The sequence below is a fragment of the Octopus sinensis genome, linkage group LG20 (genome assembly GCF_006345805.1).
Source record: "Octopus sinensis linkage group LG20, ASM634580v1, whole genome shotgun sequence".
NCBI classification, from domain to species: Eukaryota; Metazoa; Mollusca; class Cephalopoda; order Octopoda; family Octopodidae; genus Octopus; species Octopus sinensis.
In genome coordinates, this window is record NC_043016.1 from 28,097,926 (window position 1) to 28,120,928 (window position 23,003).

The 23,003-nt window shown below is 35.6% G+C and overlaps 1 protein-coding gene across 2 annotated transcripts in view; it reads right to left on the minus strand.

The window, feature by feature from the left end:
• Positions 1–7,267: 7,267 nt before the first annotated feature.
• Positions 7,268–23,003, minus strand: part of LOC115222481 (palmitoyltransferase ZDHHC2) — a 48,471-nt gene continuing 32,735 nt past the window's right edge. Inside the window, exons 8-11 of one of the 2 annotated variants that reach the window (XM_029792707.2) lie at positions 17,328–17,463; positions 16,197–16,323; positions 13,464–13,538; positions 7,268–11,642 (exon numbers count right to left, since the gene is read on the minus strand). In XM_029792707.2, coding sequence (XP_029648567.1) covers positions 11,543–11,642; positions 13,464–13,538; positions 16,197–16,323; positions 17,328–17,463 — 438 coding nt within the window. In that variant the 3' untranslated portion in view covers positions 7,268–11,542. Of the gene's footprint in view, positions 11,643–13,460; positions 13,539–16,196; positions 16,324–17,327; positions 17,464–23,003 lie in introns of both variants that reach the window. The other variant, XM_029792706.2, reaches the window with a different exon arrangement.

A 23,003-nucleotide genomic window follows, 5' to 3' on the forward strand; every position in this document is an offset into this window, starting at 1 on the left:
CACCCACTACACTCTCGGAGTGGTTGGCATCCAGTTGTAGAAACTCTGCCAAATCAAGACTGGAGCCTGGTGCAGCCATCTGGTTCACCAGCCCTCAGTCAAAATCGTCCAACCCATGCTAGCATGGAAAGTGGACGTTAAACGATGATGATGATGATGTACCATATTAACCCTTTCATTACCAACCTGGCTAAAACCAGCTCTGGCTCTGTAGCATAAATGTCTTGTTTTCATAAGTTTTGAATTAAAATCTTCCACCAAACCTTAGTCACAATTAATGTTCCTAACACTAGCTTAATGATAACTAAGTTATTTTACTAAATTCTTTGTTACATCTAAAATAATTGAGAGAAACAAAGAGCATCCCAAAATAAATACAGTAATGAAAGGGTTAACAAACTTATTACAACATTAGCAAGCCTATCTACTGGTCAGAAAGCTCATAATATGATGGATGATAACTAATTCTTGGCTATTTCAGTTTTCATATGAATATTACAAAAAGAGCAACACCTTAGCCCCATAAATTTTCTGCATTGGAATTGACTACACTTTGAAAATATCCAGAGGATGCCATTTGCCAAAAAAAGATTTTTTAAAATCCCAACTCACTTTTGCAGACATCATTGCTTCCTGCATCAAGGTAAGCCAAAGTCATAGACTACATAATTATTAAACAGTGGTTGCATAGAACTGAACACATCAAAAACAAATCAGAATGCAATCAAAAGAGGGCATACTGTATGACAGGAGTTCAATTAGAGTAAAATAAGTATTTCACCAAAGTTACATTATGACAACCACATATTAATCAACAGGTAAAGTTAAGACTGTACAAAGCCAACCACTATCTCCTTGTATAATTATTACCATCATCGTTTAATGTCTATTTCTCTGTTTGCATTGGATCACACAAAATTTGTTGAGGTAGATTTTCTGCAGTTGGGCCCTCTTCTTGCCACCAATCCTCACCTCTTTCCAAATAAGGTAGTACTTTTTATGACCAGACATATTTTCAGGAAAGATTGGATATGTAAAATATCATTTATAATTATCATGTCAAGGCAAGGAGATAGACTACAGAGGAATGTGGTTTTAGGATATCCTTTTTGCTGTAAAGGACAGGTCTTGCCAAGCACAGCAAAATACCAATCATCTTAGTTCTTTGTTTTCTCCCATGTAAAGCACAATATCTTGAGATCAGCCTTTAATACTTCATTCTATGTCTTCCTGGGTCTCCTCCTTTCACAAATTCTATCCATTTTAAGTGATTAGCACTTCTTTATGCAACTGTTCTCATTCACATGACCATACTAGCAGCTTTCTACCTTGCATACCCCATACTGCTTGTGCCTAATTTTGTCTTAATACATTAATACTTTGTCATACATGCCCGATGATATCCTAAAACCACTTGGTTATCCTCTCTATCAGACACACCAAATATTTTTCCTGATTCACTCCCCCAAATCTGGTACTATTCAGCGGAACTGGCACATATCATATACCTTCTCTTCTGGTCACCCCACTCCTTCCCATAGAAACACTTCCATTCCTTATTTTCATCCCTGCCCTCACTATTTCTATCAATCACCTCCTAGCTGTACTTTCAGCCACTGCTCTCTTCTTCAGCTATACCCCATTCTTAACTCTCATATCTGCCATCATCCTCAATGTACTTCTACAAGAGGGTGTTGAAAAGTTCCTGGCTTTAAGGATGTCATTAAAGGCTTGGTTGGAGGCCCAACCTTCTGAGTTCTTTTTCAGGGCTTAGAAATACTAAAGGACCACTGCAATAAGTGTGTGAATCTGTTGAATAAAATCAGAATTAACTGATCCTCCTGAATTTTCTTTTACCCAAAGCCAAGAACTTTTCAGCATACCCTCGTATATCTCCCTCTCCACTACTCCTACATCTTGCATATCCTTCCTATTTTCTACTTTCTTACCCATTCTACTTCCCGAGCCACCCTTATATCTCTCACCATACAGATATTTCTCATCAGCTTCACCACCACCCTTGTTTATCACTCATTATATTGACCCCCCCCCAACCCTTTAACAATCTGTTACTTCCTCACTTACACTCTTATGAAATTATCCACTCTCATCCCCTCCCACAATTCACTGTCCTTGTCCTCTGATGGTCACCTTCTTGTTCCTTGTGAGTTTGTTCTAGCACCCCATCACTTACCACAGGCTTATCTCCTTCAGTAGTGTATCTCCTCTAAAGTAAGACAACTGTGCTTGTTTTTCTATCATACACCTGGTCGTGTCATTCACCTTCCCCTTTCAAATATGTTTCTCCTAGTAGCAAGAGCTGTTCTCCTTTTCCCTCCTGTTCATTTTCTGTCCTGCAAGTTACATGGCAACCTCACTAGCACCAGTGACATGAAATTTGGAAGGACATCCAGCTGTAGAAACCATGCCAAACCTGTCATTAAAGCTTGGTGCAGCTTACCAGTTCCTGTTCAAACCATCCAACTCATACTAGCATGGAAAACAGATGTTAAATGATCCTGATCACACACACACACACACACAGTGGACTCCCTTTCAGTCTCCATCTACCAAATCCACTCACAAGTCTTTGGTCCAGTTCTAGGTTTATACTAGAAGACACTTTTCCCCAAGATAACACACAGCAGGACTAAACCAGAAGCATGAGGTTGGAAAGCAAATTTCTTAGCACACAGCTACAATTGCACCAATAATATAACAACTATTGGACACTATTCCAATATGGTGGTATGTTTACACTGAATAAACAATATTCAGTGAGACACACTAAGTATTTTCACTTATTGACATTTCTTAATCTTATTGAGTTTTACGCAAAGATTTATTAGAAATTATAAAAATAACTATATCTGGATACCCCGGGAGTATTTATGATGTGGAGTCTTTGAAGCAGCCTTTATGACTGCCAGCGAAATGAGTTTGAAGAAATTAGTCGATCGACCATTATTACTACAGTGAAGGTAATTGAGATAGTTCAGTCATCAGACACAGAAACTCAATAATTGCCCATAAAGGTTACCTGCTGGTATTACAGGTAATAAATGGTCAGGTAAAGTATAACAAATAAAAAAAAAAATGCATGTAAAGATGATTCAAAGGTTGGTCAAGGAAGAACTAAGAGCAGAAATATACAATTGCTGTTGTGGACAACAATTAATACTGCTGTCATTAGATCTGTTATCTCTGGTGATGAAATTGCATATAAATTCATGCAATAAATGGACTAAAACACATATGTATATATATTCAACTTTTTTTTTTTAATGTATTATGTATTCATAACATTTTTTACAAATCCATCTCTTTTTTTCTTCTTAGCATTGCAAATGTTAAAAATGTTTGGTCTTCAAATACCAAGACAACTTGAATGGTTGGTGAGCAGAACAATAGACTTCTAAATACTCTTAAAAAAAAGGAAAAAGAAAAAAAAACAACAAAAAAAAAACAAACAAAACAAAAGAAAAACACCTACAGCAGATAGTTTAAAGCAAACAAATTTGAAATGAGATGTTAAGGATTGACAAATTTGTTTCAAATTGTGTGTCTGTTTCTGCATGTGCATATGCATGTATGATGAGAGATATGTTTATGTATGGGCATATATATTCACATATATATACACACACACACACACACACATGTATATACACACACATATGCATACATATGCACACACAGATATACGTACATACATACATACATAGACACACACTCAGAGGCTGAATGTGTATATGTAAACATGTATTTTTAAACAGATGTTTAGTAATATATGCAAGCAAGTCCACACAAAACATATTTCAAGACAATTCAACACACACACAAAAACCCCCATATTATTGGCTACTTAAGAACATTAGATTTACATTAATGAATGAATGCAATCCAGCCTTTCATAATGCTGGCAAACATAATTTATAACAATTTCACAAACAATACACACATTTAAAACAAACTTTACTGTGTATTTCCTTTTATGTACATTTATGTATATCAACAACTTAATACCAAAGCATGCTTGTGTGTGAACTTTATTATATAAGCATATATGTGTGTGTATGTGTGACTGTACAAACATTCTTATTCATATATACACACACACACACATTAACATAGAAAACAATATAAATAAAAGCACACAAGATATGTAGTTGTGTCTGACAAGGTTTTTTTCTCTCTTAAATAATATCTTCAAGATGATTTTAAAATGATTTGCTAAACAGCGAATGTAGTAAGGATTTAATAAATTTTTTTCTATTTAGGTAAAGATAAAAACATTTTAAGCTAAAAACTCTGTCTTCAATAATTGATCTGTCACAACACAAAGGTATTTGATCACTTTTATCAATATGTCTTTAAGTAGATGAATATAATCAGTATAACTTGAGGAGGTCTAGTAGTGTTCTACAGCAGCAAGTGGATTATATTGCAAAATTAGTTGCTATGTTAGTGTGTTGTTAAGAACAGATACTTAAGGTTTTCAGCAGGCCCCTTCAGCATCTGGTAAATGGAAAAAAGGCCCAGACATATATAATAAAGTTTTTTTTTTCTGGTAGAAGAATTGTATGTGTGACCTCTCTCTCTCTCTCTGTATATACATATATATATATATATATATATACACGCACACACACACACGCATATATAATGTCTGTTTTCATGGAGAGTTATAATACAAACAATTTTACATTAAACTGAACTCAATATTTTTTGTAGAGTATATATTTATTAAACCTTTGCAAGAAAAGGGGTGATTAATGACTTCAAAGTCCGTCACCACTCTTGTAAAAGTTATATATACATACATATATATATATACATATATTATATATATATACACATATATACACACACACACACATATATATATATATATATACACACACATACACACTCACATACATACATACATACATACAAAATGCTAGAAAATTCTTTGGTCTCTGGCATGAAATGATGAATTCCCTTTTGTTTATCAATAATATAGATTATCAGGCAGTCACAAAAAAAAAAAAAAAAAGAATATTCAAATAGCTGAAAGAACCAATTCATTTACAATTTTCAAGTTAATTCAATACACAATAGACATTCCAAAAGTTTTCACTCTGACTATGGTCCTTTGATAGAAATCCCCAATTATTTTCATTGCTTTTTATAACATTTCTGTTTTGGCAAGTTGGATTTTGAAGTAGATAAGCTATAAATTATAGCATGGAAATATTTTGTGATTTTTACAAGATCAATTAGCATTTAAAGCCTCATGCTGTAATTAGATTTTTATTTTAATATTCTGGAGATGACTGCATCACAGGAAATTAATGACCTCAGGTGAAATATGTACTGTGAAGAGTGCTGTTCGTACCTTTCAACAGTCAAACATTGACCAATTGAATATCTTCAAGGAAAGCAGTTTTTCATAGACAAACTGCAAGCAAGTTGAGTAATAAGAAAATAACCCCTAAGGATAAGGTCACTGCTGTTAAATATGTCTTATAGAGCAGAGAGGTTAATGGTGACTTTGATGAAAAATTAAAGTATTCTTAAATATGTTGGGGGTCAAAACTTTTGCAATAGCCCTTGTAGATCGTAGATGAGAGTGCATGACATTATAATCATTGATTGATGAATAATCAATACCAAAGCATTTATAATAGAACAAGTAGGTAAACACTGACATTATAATTATAGGGTTAGGGCATTATCACTTAACACTCATTTACAACTATCATGCAATGTGGTAGTTGTAAATGAGTATCAGTGTCACCAAGACAAGGAGACACAAACTTACACACACACCTTAATTATATATACCTATGTATATGCACACACATACACACACACACAATTGGGATCCCTACCTGATTTTCTCCTCAAGCCTTCCCTGCCACCCTACATCTCTCATCTCCTCACATATTAAGTCTGCCTCTTCTCACTCCCTTGTAACCAACCCAATCATACATCATCATTCTCTCTCTCTCTCTTTCTCTCTCTCATACATATATATAGTGAGAATTTACACAAAAACAAAAGACGAAGACAGGTGTGTAAACAACAAACAGATGCATTAGTTTAACACTCAGGAAGTGAGAAAATCTTTTATATTTCGAGCCTACGCTCTTTGATAGAAAGGAACACAGAAATAAACATATATACATATATGAGTATGCCTGGCGTTTTGCCACCATCTCCATCCTGTGATTTCCCACTCTCTTTCCTTCTCCTGCACTTCACTCAGGTTGGGCAACCATGTACTTTCTTTGCAGTACCACACCTGTTTCTGCTTTCATTCCTGATCTTTCCTTCTTCAGCAAGACACCTGTATCTGTCTCACTATAACCTTTTATTCATCACCTCCTCCACTCTTAAAAGATTTTGTCTTGCAAGTACTTGGTGACCCTTAGAGTGCAAGTGTCACTAAAAAGCACCCAGTCCACATTGTAAAATGGCCGGTGTTCGGAAGGGCATTCAGCTGTAAAAACCTTGCTAAAACTGAGCCACTCTGTTGAGTAGTTGGTGTTAGGAAGGGTATCCAGCTGTAAAAATCCTGCCAAAATGGCCACAGAAGTCTGGTGCAGGCTTTGGCTTGGCTGGCTCTTGTGGTACTGTCCTACCCATGCTAGCATGGAAGATGGACATTAACCGATGATGATGATGGTAATATATATATATATATATATGTATGGAGGTGCAATGGCCCAGTGGTTAGGGCAGCAGACTCATGGTCGGAAGATCGCTGTTTCGATTCCCAGACCGGGTGTTGTGTGTATCTATTGAGTGAAAACACCAAAAGCTTCATGAGGCTCCAGCAAGGGGTGGTGGTGACCCCTGTTGTACTCTTTCGCCCCAACTTTCTCTCACTCTTTCTTCCTGTTTCTTGATTAATGCTGCGATGGATTGGCGTCCCGTCCAGCTGGGGGGGAACACATACGCCACAGAAACCAGGAAACCGGTCCCATGAGCCTGGCTAGGCTTGAAAAGGACGCATGAATAAATAAAATATAATATATATATATATATATATATACATACATACACACACTGTATTATTACTATTCTGCTACTCCTCACTCCAGTCAATCATAACCTAATAAACTCAGTGACTTCCCCCATATCTCAAATATTTCATTGATCACCTCTTTACTTCTGTCAACCCTTCACTACAGCTACCAGTCTCTTCCATACTTTCTCACTAATGCATATTTATCATTGAACACTTCTCAACTTTTATTCTTTATTTATTTTATTCACTCCCCTCACTTATTTCCATTATTCAATTCTTCAGTCACCCACACACTCTTGCAACTTCTACCCAGCCACAATCCCTTTTCTGTCCCCAACCATGTCTACTCACTTTATATTTTGACACTCCACCCTCTTGCCAGCTCCATACTAGTCATGTAGGTTCCCTACAGCAAGAAACCTGTTCTGTTTTGATTCTTTCTTCCATACTTGAACTCTGCATTTCCTAACCTAAAGCTGCGTCCCTCTCTACTGTAGCCCCACCCGCTCAAAGGAGATCTTAGTCATGCAAGATGCACAATGACTTCACTCGTGCTGGTGCCACAAAAGCACCCACTACACACTGTAACATGGTTAGTGTTAGGAAAGATGTTCAGCCATAGAAACCTCAGAGCTGATAAATCCATGCTATCCGTGCCAGCAAGTAATGATGATATATATATAAATATACATTCATATGTATATAATATACACACACACACACATACGTCTCTGTAAATTAATATATATATATGACGCTATAGAATTCATGTTTGCCAGTAAGCAGAGGACCACAAAGAACTTTTGCATTATGATAACCCAGGAACAATGACTGAAGCTTCAGTATTACCAACATAAAATAAGCAAAAAGAAAAAAAAAAGACAACAAAACCCTCAAAATACTGTGAAATTTACATTAGTTTTAAAGAAAATTTATCTTCATAAACAACAATGGAACACAGACAGACTGACACACACACATTGACACAAAGCAGAATTTCGGGATTTTTGACTCCTTTTTGTAACTGAATCAGCTACCAGAGAAGGGAGTTTTTGTCAATCTAGTGTAAAAAGTAATATCACATTGATTTTGTAAAAATATATTTGAATGAATCTTTCTGACCTGGTTGTCATCAATCCCAACTTAATATTTTGATGGACCTTGGTTTTTGTTTCTCACAAGAAATATAAACATATTTTTTCCTTTTTATATTTCCTTTAGATAAAGTAAATTCACGGAACTTGTTTAAGAAGAGATAAGATGTGAAGAAGGAGCTCCAATGAAAATGCCCAATTTGGTGAAGGAAGCTATATTAGAAGTATTTAAATTTTTTTTTAAATCTCACCTGGAACCAGTGTATAAAGAAGTTGACAAAAACAGAGGAGGTGGGAAGAGAGAGAAGAATGATGCATCGAAATGTGAAGTCACAGTTGCATCTAGGAACCAATGGAAGACCCTCTATGTGGTCATCTGACCTGCTAGAAATGACAGCCAAGTCTCCCTCAAATTACACCAAATAATCTTAAAAACATGCAAGGGCACATTAAATAACATAGTTCATGATATACTGTGTCTAATGAAAAACAGGTCATGGCTTAAACATTTTCATTGGTCTGCTTGATGAGGGCTAGGGGTAAATAACATTTCCACTGTCAAAAGCTTTCATAAATGTACTCAATGAGATGAATAAGCCAACGCTAAACAACAACAACATATGCAGTGTGAGATATGTAACTTTCAAGTCAACAATTAAATAGAAATCAATGTTGGTTTATATTTTGTTCAAACAATTATGAAACGTGTACATTTGTATTTTTGATAGATTTTCCTTAAAAATTTGATTAAATAATAATTTTACCAAGTGCAAATCATATTTTAAAATTTCTAAATTAGTAATTTAGCACCAGCCCAGATTGTATGGTCTATAATCACTTATGACCATGCTCTCTTTCCACTTTCAACATTCTGCCTTCAACTTTTTGCAGACAACGTATATCTATGAATACATTATCTAATGTGTCCTTCCTTCTTTTATGATAACGGAGCATGAATTGGCTGATATTATTGGCATGAAGACAACCAATGAACACTGGTTGTCTTCATTGATTCAAGTTGATAATAATAATAATAAATAATATTTGAACTGAACTATTGATATAACTTATCTCATGAACACTGTTATTCCTTGCTTGTTTTGTCCAAATTTACCTGGTAAATCAGCTCAACATTTCAACATTACATGATTTATCTTCAATTCAGTCTTGTGCCACCTTGGAGACAAATGAGACCAGGTTTTGCTGGATGTGAAATGTTAGTGTGAGTAAATGACAAAGAAAAAAAAAAATTAGGTATAAGAGGAATGAGATGTTGTAAGAGAGAAGACTGAAGTGGTTGAGACATGTGAGAGAGGATGACATGGGAAGAAGTGATGAAGTCTGATCTTACCTCTTCAAAGAGATTATGAAGGATCACAAGTAGTGAGGCTGTCTGTTGGAGAAAATTCTATTTCTCCAAGTGGTTCCAACCAAGATGCATTTCGTGCCATATCAAGAAACTACCCTCTCACTGGTTTTTGAGAAATAATCATTTTTCATGTTGTGTGTCAAAAGCATCAATATAATTGAATGATCTTGTCTTCATCTTTTTAGATACAAAAGTTTCCAAAACAGAACATCTGAAGGATCAGCTCAACATGATAGCAATGAGCAACAAAGCCTACACTGTATTGAATAACAATAGCAAAAATTGGTGGGATGAGTCTATAAATCAAAATTGCTAAATAATTTCATAATATCAACAGAAAGGGCATGTTTTATGTTCTGTCAAACTTTGGTGTCTCACAAGAGATTGTCAAACCATCACCACCATGCATGAAAACCCATCAAGCCTTATGCAAAGAACAAACAGTCCAATTTAAAGAGTTTCCAATAACAGCAAGTAACCTTTATAGAGACACTAACCCTTTTTTCTCTTTATGATTGTAATGGACTACATCCTTAAGCCAAGTCAAATACCTCACCACCAAGCAGCTGTGATCAAGACATTAACAGGGCCTAAATATCTGAATCTGGACAATGTTGATGATCTTGACCTCACAGTTCATCAACTGTGATATTTAACATCACTTGAGAATACTGAAGGCAAAGTTGGTGACCTTCACTGAAGATGAAAGCTATTTGGCAATTTGTTTCAATGATGGCACATAACTCAAGGGGGCGAGTGACTTCAAGAACCTTAGAGAAGATATAACAAATATATATACATATATATATAATTTACATCTATTACTCCATGGCAGCATGGGTTGGATGAGTCTCACTATGGTAATTTGTCATGTGGCAATAGGCCATATAGATCAAAGATCAGATTCATATATTTCATGATAAGTGAGAAATTGAGATGCAAGGAACTGAACAAACTGATAATGAACTACTGCGAATGTCATTTAATCAGAGGGGGACATTAACCAGTAACACAAACACCAGCCCCGCCACTACAATGATGCTGTTGCAATAAACCAGGGATTCTATATTTAATTACTTCATTTAACAAGAAACCAGATTTGGGGAAAGTAATTAAGAATTCTTTTACACAGATATTTTTTTAAAGTATATAACATGAACCCATAAGGCAAAAAAAAAAAACAACAACCCACCTCCCCAGACAAAAAGAACAAGTATAAATATACATACATAAATACATGTTTGTGCATATATGTTATATAAGTATATAAGCATGTGTGTATATATGTGTGTGTGGATATGTACATATGTATATACACATCTTTATAGATTGGCAGTTAGTCAACATTAATCACAGGATGAGAAATAGTAGTGTCCTTCAAGAAGCATTAAATTTTCACACACACACACGCACAAACACACATAAATTAAATTTAGCGAAGCTTTGACAAAACAACACAAGAGGTGAGATTCAGGCGCATCAAAAGAATGAAACAAGGCCACAAATTCGGGCTGTATAAACTGTTCTTCTCCAGTATTCAGTGCCTCTTATGGGATGATTTTGTTTAATTTTGTTTCCAATTTAAATATTTCAAATGTTTTGTAGTTTGTGTAGATGTAGTTACAGAAACAAGCAGCATTGATTTCACTTAGCAATTTCAGAATGTTAACTGAAGTCTATGGTCCCAGCTATTGATGGAGCTGGTTTGTGTGTGTGCGTGTGCGTGTGTGCATATGTGTATATATATGTGTGATGTAGTAAGATGACAAAACAGAAGGAAAAAAAAAAAAAATGAATTGGGAGATAAGTTATAGTTATTTTATCAAATGTCATTTGTTTTGTGTCATTCCTTCATTAGAATAATTTGAAAATAAATGAATATTTTGAAGGTAAAAAAAAAAGAAAAAAAAAAGGGGGTTTCATACAAATGAAATGAACAAAGAAAAAACTTCAAAGAAACAAAGAAAAGACAGATAACTTTGTTGTTGCCACGGTTACAATATACAAAGTAACCTAGACAGTGGTGGTGGTGGTGGTAGTGGTGGGACGGTCTGTAAATAATCATGAAGTAAGGGGTCGCGGGTCATCATCATAATAATCTCCGTTGTTAGGCTCTATGACAAGAGTACATTCAGATTCACGTAGATGAGATGGTAGACATCTAAAAAATGGAAAGAAAGAAAATTACAATGTTATGCAAAGATATGTATTTAAAGACATATATCTGTGTGTGCATGTGTATATCAGTCTATATATTTATTTATCTATCTATCTATCTACACGTGTGGTTCTCAACCGGGGTTTATATAAGATTTTTGGTGGTCTCTGCAACAAAATAGTAAATTGGGGATCCACAATAGTATTTTAAGGGTTCCTGAAAAAATTTTGCTTTAGATGTAAGTATTGCAAGAAACAACCTGGTTTCTTTCTGTAGCATTCCACATAATCCAACCGACACAAGTTAAAAAAACAAAATAGGAATTTTGAAAGAAGCTTATTTGTTAAACTAGTTTTTGAACAATGAATGGCTATGAGGGTCCACCAGAATAAAATAGCAATCAAAGGGGTCCATAGATTAAAAATGGTTGAGAACCCCTGATCTACACACACACACAAAACTTCTGCACTACTTTCTTCTACTAAAATCCACTCACAAAGCATTGGTCAACTCAATAGTTGAAGTGTAGTGAGACATGAAAGGAACTTTGTTGCTGTGGCTGGCAGACGCCAGCCAGTGAAGCTGACGATGTAGTAATACAGGTAGTAACTTCCACCCAGCAATAAAATATGCGCCTTTCAAAGAGGAAGGTTAGTTGCAGATTTGATGCTGAGAAAGCAACATCACTTACTACAATGTGGCATCTGTTTTAAGTTCAGCACCAACATATCCTGTGGTGGATTTGATAGCCATAAGGGCTAATTCAACCTTTCTTCACTGAGACAGTAATGGTGTTCATAATCATCATCATGAAACCCAATACATTCTGCGGCATAAATGCCATCAAAACTAAAATATATTGTAAGTCATACCAATTTCTTCATGTCCCATTACACAGCTTCAAGTCAGTAATGTTTCTCTATTGTTTTACATTCACACACTTCTAAATAAATAACTATATTTTTGTTAACATCATACCTTCTGATGTTTATTCAACATGCATACTTTGGAACCTCATAACATATCTTTCAACACTAAAGAAGATTCTTGCCCAAGCACCAAGAAGGAAGATTGGATCTGAAATCATGTGGTAGTAAAGTGAACTTGATAACAAAGTGTCCAGTCCAATGGCACTTGACTGGTACTTATTGACCTTGGAAGGATGAAAGGCAAAGCTGACTTGCTTGAGATTTCAACTGAGAGTGATGAAGTACCACAAGGTATTTTGTGCAATACTCTACTAATTTCTTCATCCACTGCCATATTAGTCAACAACTAATATCTACATTGCAGTTCAAGTTTGAATGTTCATGGAAAAGTATTCCAATTTTAAACCGTTTTTTTCTTCTTAGTTTCAGTTCTACCCATGCTTCCTCTATTTGTACTCAATCCCTTGCAGATTCTGGCTGTCAACTTCATGTATGACTACAATGCAACCATCATCATCATTATTAATTAAACAGCAATGGTTACTAAATGGGAAGCTTACTGTTACAAGTTTCTCTTTCACTGGTCCATTTGTTTGTGTTTCTTTTTACTTTTGTAAAAAAAGAGAAATGGACCTACCACAAGGTGCTTGTAATACATAATTCAACATTCAGCTTTATAAAGTTTTTATCATAAACTATATTTTCACTTAATTACCATTAACGAGACAGTGACATCTCAATTATGAATACAACTTCTCTCTCTTTCTCGCTCTCACTCTCTCCTAATCTAGGATAGTAAGCCAAACTAATGTCAATTATCTCCCATGAAATAATTTACAGTTGAGAACAATCAAGATTGTATTATTAGCAATGAACAGAGAAAGATAATAACAACCCAGCGCTTGTGCCCATAGTCTGATAGCAGCTTCCTGTAGAGGTTCTAGAGCGGTAAGACACACCATCTCCACAACTGAAAATAAAAGATGATAAATAACAGTTGTAAATAATATTCAGTGTAAAGACGCCTTTATCTGAACACACATACACACGTATAGCAATACGAATCCTTTCTGATCGGTGGTGCAATTAAACAAGAATTCTTAAAGAAGAAATCTTTTAGGAGATGGCAGTAGGTGCCAGAATAAGGGCTGGCCCAAACCCTTTCCATCACAGAAGACAAAACTAACTGCAGTCATTAATGGTTCTGCAGCACAAGAGGAACTGGTTGCATGATAATGATTACATTCACACCTGAACACACTTCTCAACTGCCAGGATGTGTATATTCAACAGGTGATCTTCACTGTTTAGGTACAAACAGATGAAACAAGGTTCTGGATGCTATTATAGATATGTATCTACTCAATCAATCTTTTATCATTCTATCTTGTTTCAGCTAATGGACTGCAGCCATGCTAGAGTTTAGTTTACAAATAGACTCCAGGGCTTATTTTAAGCCTGGTATTTATTCTATCAGCCTCTTTTACTGTGATGTAACCAATCCAACAGCAGTTGTTGAGTAGTGGTGGTAGTGAACGCAAACATATATGATGGGTTTCTTATTTCTTTATTGCCCACAAGGGGCTAAACATAGAGGGGACAAACAAGGACAAACAAGGACAAACAAACGGATTAAGTCGATTACATTGACACCAGTGCGTAACTGGTACTTAATTTCTCAACCCCGAGAGGATGAAAGGCAAAGTCGACCTCGGCGGAATTTGAACTCAGTACGTAAAGATAGACGAAACACCTATTTCTTTACTCCCCACAAGGGGCTAAACACAGAGAGGACAAACAAACGGATTAAGTCGATTATATCGACCCCAGTGCGTAACTGGTACTTATTTAATCAACCACGAAAGGATGAAACGCAAAGTCGACCTTGGCAGAGTTTGAACTCAGAATGCAGTGGCAGACGAAATACCGCTAAGCATTTCGCCCGGCATGCTAACGTTTCTGCCAGCTCGGCGCCTTCAAATATATATGATGGGGTTCTGTCTATAAAATCCACTTCCATGGTTGGCATGGAGCTATAACAAGACACTTTTGCCTAAGACGTCACCCAATGAGACTGATCCCATACGCACGTGGTTGGGAAGTAAATTTCACAACCACTCCTGTATTACAAGTGGTTGGGGGTGGGATGTGTATGTAATTGAATATTCTAATGAACATTAACCACAGTATACAATGAGGGCTGAATAGGTTTATGTAACTGTATGTCCTTTCTAACATCAACCACTGTATACAGTGAGGGCTGAGTAGATTCAAACCACCGAATACAGTCTTTGAGACTGGTGAGGCTTTTTAAAACTATCTTTAGTCAACAGTTTTGAGGCAAATTTGATTAAGTTAAAGTCATATCATATACCCAGGCCTATTCCTCATTTTTTTTTTGTTAGGTGTGGGTAGCCACAGCAAGACACACATCAGGCATTCCATTCCTTTCCCAGCTCAAAAGGAAAAGCCCCATTCTATGCTCGGATCAAGGCATAGAGCGCAAATTCCAATATCAGTAGCAGGGCCAGACAGCATCTGCTGGTTTACCTCCACCGCATCATGCTGGTTCTGTACTCCTTTGAGCAACATCAAAATTCACTCATCCATTCACAAACACTCTCCAAGCTTTCCTATCATTTATAAACTCTCTTGCCTCTCTCACTAAAACACCTGTAACTGTCAAAGCTTTCCTCAGTTCATCCACACAAGCCATGATCTGCCGCCTACCACATCAGTCTTCACCACCCTCCTTTCTCATCCATCCTCTCCATGTGGCCAAACCACCTCAACATTCATCTAACCAATTTGGTTGTTAGTTTTTCTTTCATTCCTGCTCATCTTTGCACCTCCTCATTCCTCATTCTGGCCCTCCATGTCACACCAACCATAGCCTTCAGACATTTCATTTCAAACACACCCAGTCATCTCCTTTCTGCCTCTCTCAGCCCTCCCCAGTCTCTGCTTCATATAACATTGTTGGCACAATCACGCCCTCATACACACCTCTTTTTGCTTTCATACTCAACCTTTTATCTCTCAACATATCTTTCACAACTCCAAGTATCTTACTCCCCTCCCTTACTCTGTATCCTACCTCCTCAACCACCTCCACCCATCTGCTGTCACATGTGATCCCAGATGCTTAAAAACACTCACCTCCTCTAACATCTCACCATTTATACTCACACCCATCCTACCAGCCATTCCATCTCATCACCTTACTCTTAACTACATTCACTTTTAGTTTCCTCCTCTCACACATTCTTCCAAACTCTACTACCAGTTTCCTCAGTTGCTCTTCTAAATCTATTAGTGTTGTGTCATCAGTAAACAACAACTGACTACCTCTCTCCATTTTCTCCCACCATTTAGGCTCTCCAACCAAGGGTTCTAGCATTTACCTCTCTTACCACATCACACCAGTAGTAAATCCATATTCCTAAAAAGGCAGCTAATAAGTTTAAGTAACCATTGAATAATTTCTTCCAACTTATATCACCTATAATTTAAATATTTGTAGCAACATCTGAGTGAAAACTTTTATAAAATTAACATTATTTTCCTCCGTCAATACAAACACACACATATCATAAGCTATATAAAATGTATTATCAATAAATCTTACCTTGTGTAAATTGGCAAAGCTACTTTATATTTATTATCACCAAAAACTTGTATAAAATTGTTCATTTTTCCAATATTGAAACCATCTTTATCTGGACCTGTTTGGAAAATAGGAGCTCGGAACGCCTCTGGAATATAGATGAGGTAGAAGAATGTGTTAGGCTTTTGCTTTTATCACTTGATCTAAATTCTCTCTGGTTGGCTTACACCATTTAATAGTAAACAGACACAATAAGTTAGGTATAGGCCATGCTGTAAGCAACAAATGATGGTATTGTAAATTAACAGGATTAGGTTTTAGTACTGACTTTAAGTCTTCTTACATAGACACCCACAGATTGGCAGTAAACCTTCAAATGAGTCACATTAAAACAAAATATACGCAGTTCAAAGATATATCACAAGGCTGAATAGAGGTGATAAGCGATGAAACTGATGGGGTAACGGTGTATGTCTATTAGGGGAACATAGAGAATATGCACCAAAACATGGACAATTAAATCCCAGAAACATAAGCACAGGATATTTAACTAAATAAAATAAGTGCTCGAAGCAAAGCAGGACAAGAGCTTATGTGCTAGTCCCTTAAATGGTACCATCATACTTGCACTTATATAGACAAGAGCAAGATAAGCTACTATGAAGTGAGTCAAAAATGAGACATAGTGAACAACGTGACTGCAGAATATCAAAAGTACAAGTTCTGTTGGGCCAGACATGTTGCAAGATTCACAGACAACAGGTGGACCAGTGCAGTTGCCGAGTGGTATCCAAAAAATTGGAGGTGGCCACTCGATGGGAAGACAATTTAGTTAAACAATTTGACCAAGATGGAAAAGAATGCAATCAAGAAAGAAGTGAAGTACATTGTCTTTGGTGGTGTATAATATCCGATAGTCTTGTCATAACAGGTGGTAGACCTAGAGAAGGTAATACCAGGGTAATGTTCTCCAGGAAATTACTGCAGACATTTCTTCACTGGGACTGATCTAAGATTCAAAGGTGATATTACTTTTAACAGTAACAAAAGGCTAGGGATTATTAAAAGATGGATTTATTCAACTCTGTTCACACCAATATGTTATTGAGATTTAAAGTAGAGATGGAATTGAAGTGTAAGTGAAATTCTTACCAAGTGTTGTTCTGTTACGAAGAATCAAAAATATGTGGTAGCAAAATAGTGAAATAAGACTGCAACCAAACATTACTGAGACAAAGAACAAGAAAAGAATGTGGAATCTCCCAGCTGTAGGAGTATTGCTGTTAACCTGGGGAGAATGGAAAGAAAATTGAGTCAGTAACCTGGAAAAAGAAGCTGGTTGAAATAATTACAGACAGTACTTTAGTTTTTAACAAAAAATAAAAGTAATACACATAGTTGAAAGTATCCAACTAACTGGGAAACAAGATTTTTATTTTAAAAGTTAACTGAACTCATTTTTTTATCATTTAGAATTTATATTAAAAAATAAAACAAATATTTGCTCCTGGAAACAGGCTCTAAACATCTAAAATTTTGCTTCATAAATAAGGAGAAAAAATACATACTGCTTAAAGATGTTCAATATAACATACAATTGCCACATGCACATACAGATGCATACACACAATAGCAGGTACATGTATAAGGATCTATTTGGAGAGAGACACTCACAACGGTGAGTATATGTATAATTTTTTGGGAATGTACATACAAATAATGAATATATGTTCAAATGTGTTTGGATACTCATGACAGACCATTTTATATTTACACCCTAAAAATAATACCAACAGCCAAACTACTTTTGTTATACTATTAATATCTAGTTATACCTTCAATTTAATATAAATTTCATAAAATTCACTCAATGTTTTCCTCTTCAACATCAGCCACTGACCTCCTCTTTTTCCAAATAAATATATGATCACTATTGACCACTGAACAGTGAAGTAAGAGTAAGTTATGTTAGTCAGTCAGGTAAAGTGGGAAACATACAGATATGATGTCCAAACAAAACAACCATCATTTGAATTAATGCAAATGGTTAGTAATGCAGTCCTGACTTAATGAATCTTCATTAGTCAGGACCATGAGTGTCCAGTTGTTCAATCAAATGGATGACCAACTCATTGAAATACAGAGTAAGTAGCTGAGTGTCCTTAATGTAACTCTCAAGTAAAATCAGTGTAACATACTGTAACAGAGCTGGATTACAGTTACACTCTACCAGTGGGTTTCTATAGTTTCCATCTACTCACTTTCACTCACAAGATTTGGAGAGCAGGAAGACCTTTTGCGAGTTGTTGTTTAGCTTCAGGTCAATATCAACTGAATAGACATGATTAAAGGAAATTCAGTCATGACCCCCTATCATTTTTTGTTAGTTCTTTGGATGGGTATTAGGATTTCATTAGGTGTGCCCTTCTCTTTTTAAAGTGGTCTGAGGGAGATATAGCAGCTATTTCTAGATGAGAGAGAGAGACACACACACACACATCTCTAAAATTAAATCCTTCACTTCATTAAAAGGGTGTCTAACAGGAATTGAGCAAATTAATGGTTCATAATTTAACAATTAATTAATTAATTTCCATCAATGGAAATAAATTTGGAGATTTGCATGTTTAGAAAATCTGAATTTCTGTTCCTTAAATTTGTTGAAAAAGACATCTTAATTTGGAAGCAAGGGTATTTTATTTCAAAGTCTTTTTAAAATTCTACATAGTTTTAAGATGTTTGCTATCATAAATAACAGCAAATGCCTGAGTGAATTTAGTGGACAGAAACTGTGTGAAGCCCATCATATATGGATATACATGTATATAAATATATATGTATATATGCATATAGGTGCAGGTGTGGCTGTGTGGTAAGAAGCTAGCTTCCCAACCACTTAGTTTTGGGTTCAGTCCCACTGCTTGGCACTTGGTCAAGGATCTTCTACTGTAGCCCTGGACCAACCAAAGCCTTGTAAGTGGAGAAGGGCATGCCGGATCAGATTAGAGCCTGGTGTAGCCTCCTGGTTTCCCAGACCCCCCAGTCAAACCATCCAACCCATGCCAGCATGGAAAACAGACGTTAAACGATGATGATGATATATTTGTTTGTGTATATTTATATATGTGTGTGTGTGTGTGTGTGTGTATGTACACATACACACACACATATATATATATACATATATACACAAACACATCTGTATATACATGTGTGTGTGTGTGTGTGTGTGTGTGTCTCCTTGTCTTGACATCAAGTAATAGTTGTAAAGAGGTCTCACTGTCATTCATTTCCAATATTCTGCAAGAACATGCCTAGCTATGGGTAAATATTACCTTGCTTGGAAACTGGCGAGGGCTGGTGACAGGAAAGGCATCTGGCCATAGAAAATCTGCCTCAAAAAGCTCCGTCTGACCCATGTGAGTATGGAAAAGTGGACGTTAGTATGATGATGATGTATATTTGCATGTGTGCATACAAACGCTTGCATGTGTATGCACAAATATTTTACATTCTACAGCTTCACTTGTCACTGCCTGAGTGAAACAATAAGTTTGTATTATTTGTTGACATTGCAACCAGTCACTCAGTGCTTTCAAAGATTATTAAAAAATGGCAATGATAAGTGGCCAAGACATTTGGTAATATATCATGCTTGGGAAAACTCATGAAACCAGGTGAAATCGTAGTTGTGGCTGATGCCGATAGCACGTAAAAAGCACTGATTACACTTTTGGGGTGGTTGGCATTAGGAAAGGTATCCATCTGTAGAAACCATGCCAAATCAGATTGGAACCTGGTGCAGCTCCACAGCTTATCAGTTTGTCAAACCGTCTAACCCATGCCAGCATGGAAAGCAGATGCTAAATGATGATGGTGATCCCTTTCTCAGAAACAGGAAAGGGTTGGTGACAGGAAGAGTGACCAGCTGTAAAATCCGATCTTAAATAAGGTCCCTGTTCAACCCATACTAACAAGGAAAAGCAAACAAAATGACTTGGGAGTTTCCTAACAGAAAGCTAATGCAAAGATAAATTTTATAAAAGAGAAAATTACACACTTCCACCCATATACACATAATTATGGGAGAGAGAATGGAAAACAATAAGCTGAGAGTTAAATGTAGATTTTTAGAATATTAATAATAACAAAATATGTTTTAACATTTATAAAATATTCAATAATTAACATATATCAATAACAAGTCTATGCAATTGAATGTTAGATAATTTTAAATGCAGAATGTGCCTGGATAGTATGTGCTACTGTAAATTTTATTCTATTAGTATGTGTAAGGACAGCTACATATGCTACTGCTGCTGCTATTATTATTATTATTATTATTATTATTATTATACTATAAACAGGCAATTTCACTTAAGGGGTTCCATAAACATTAATAGTAATTGAAAGTGAAGGCTTCTCTAGTTGCATGAAATATTATGTATGTGCAGGGTTAACAATATGTAATTAATACTGATACACACACACACACACACACACCACACATATATATATATATAATATTACATGTGTGTGTGTGTGTGTGTGTGTGTGCGCGTGAGAGAGTGAGAAAGAGAAACAAACAGTTTAATATCAACTTAGAGAAAGTTAGAACTTGGCAACAGAAACCTTACTGAAACCATGTTACTGCCTGTATCCTAGTTTTAGAATAGGTACTTTGTGTATTTGGTGTCTCTACATCTTGTCAGAAGTGGTTAAAATGGTTGGCAACAAGGATGGTATGTGACTGTAAAACACAGCCTCAGACAAACTGCCCATGTTGAAAAACTCGACATGGAATGGTGATAATGGATTGATTAACATTCATATTTCAATGTCAGCTGAGGTCAAAAACGTAATGTCCCTTTATTGCCAAATGTCAGTCACAATAGCTTTCTTAAATATTTTCCTTATGTAAAGACTCAGTACTAGCAGCTGTTAATCTCCATTCTCCTGCCACCAAAATGGAGTTCCTCTTTTGAAATTTGTTCTCATTGACTAACCCATCTGCACAAATATGGTTAAATCAATCAAGTTTATATTTGCTCTTCAAAGACCAACATATATTATTATCATTATTAAGGTGGCAAATCATTACTGCACTAGACAAGTAAGTGTTTGCAATGTCTAGAGCAGTGGTTCTCAGCTAGGGTTCATATGATTTTTGGGTGTCCACACAACAAAATAATTGGGGATCTACAATAGTATTTTAAGGGCTCCTGAAAATTCTTTTACTTTAGATATATGTATTACATGAAACAACTAGGTTTCTTTCTCTAACATTTTACATACTTCAACCCACACAAGTTAATGTGTGAAAATCAAATTGAGAATGTTGAAAAAAATTTCTATAAAACTAGTTTTTTAAACATTGAATAACTATGGGGTTCCACTAGAATAAAATAGTAATCAAAAGGGTCCAGAGATAAAAAAAAAATGGTTGTGAACCCTTGATCTAGAGAGTCCAACCATCAATCTGGAAGTGGTGGTTTAGTTCCAAGTGAGCCTTGATCCAAAATTTTTATTCATTTTTTTTTTAAAGTCAGCTTATGACCTATACATAAAGCTGCAAGTCTTTGTATACTCTGACACTTGGAAAGAGAGAGTTGGGGGGAGGGGTAAAGCAAAGTGATGTATGTAGGACTATCATTACAAGATCACACCATCAGAAAATATTACCAAATATCAGTGAAGCTGTTAATAACAATAACACAGAAGTCAATGAACAGCAGCATTCCAGAAATATTTTGCTTTCTTTTGTCATTTTCTCATTCAACATAAAACAATACTAAATAGAATTCAACTGAATATGTGCATGAGTATATGTGTGTGTGTTTCTCTACATATCATATACACACACACACAAAGGATATTTTATAATCAGAACATTTTTATGTGGAGTGTGCGCTATTTTACTGACCTGAGGCATAATCATTTCGATGTAAAAAATATCCTGAAATGAGGATCCAAGACATTCATTCCTGCACACATACATACATCACCACATATATATATATATATGGGGGTGGCATATGCATATACACATAGTATCTAAATATATATATATATACACAGACACATACACAATTACATAACAGAAAAGAACAATGCCTGTATTTATGATGGACATCATTTCTTCCTAAACAAGAGACAAAATTTTTTTTAAAGTTTTTTTTCATTGACTCACTGAAATTTACATATTTGCAATATGAAAGTTATTATTGAGTGGTTAAATATCACAACATTATAAATAACAAGTTCAATTCTGGTAACTAACACTCACTCATTTCAGACATGTACTAAAATTATAAATAAAAAAATAAACGTAAAATTTAATATCATTTCTGAAATTCTTTTACTGGTCACCAATGTATGACAGCAATTTTTTACAATCTATTTACAGTTTAGCAGTTCTTCCAATCAAAATCTGGTAAATGTTTTAATCTTTGGCAAATTCCAATTATGAAGAAAGGATACATAGAATATTAGGATCCCCAAATATAGAACAAAAAATTCTAAAGGATTACTATATCCATCCATTTTCTTTGCCCACAATCCTTGAGAGGGCCATGGGATAAGGTTTTTAGGTACCTACCTCTTCCATAGGGTCCTATCAGAAGCAACTGTCAATATACTTTCCAGCTGAATTCTCAAGTCTAATCAACTAAGATTATGGATATTATCCAATCATCCCATTCTTGATCTACCCCTAGGTCTACTACAACTGGGTTCAGTTTGAAGAATCAGTTTTGCAATTCTTTCCAACAATATTTTAATTACATGTCCATTAACACCAGAATTGTGACCTCTCAATGCAAAGAAGTA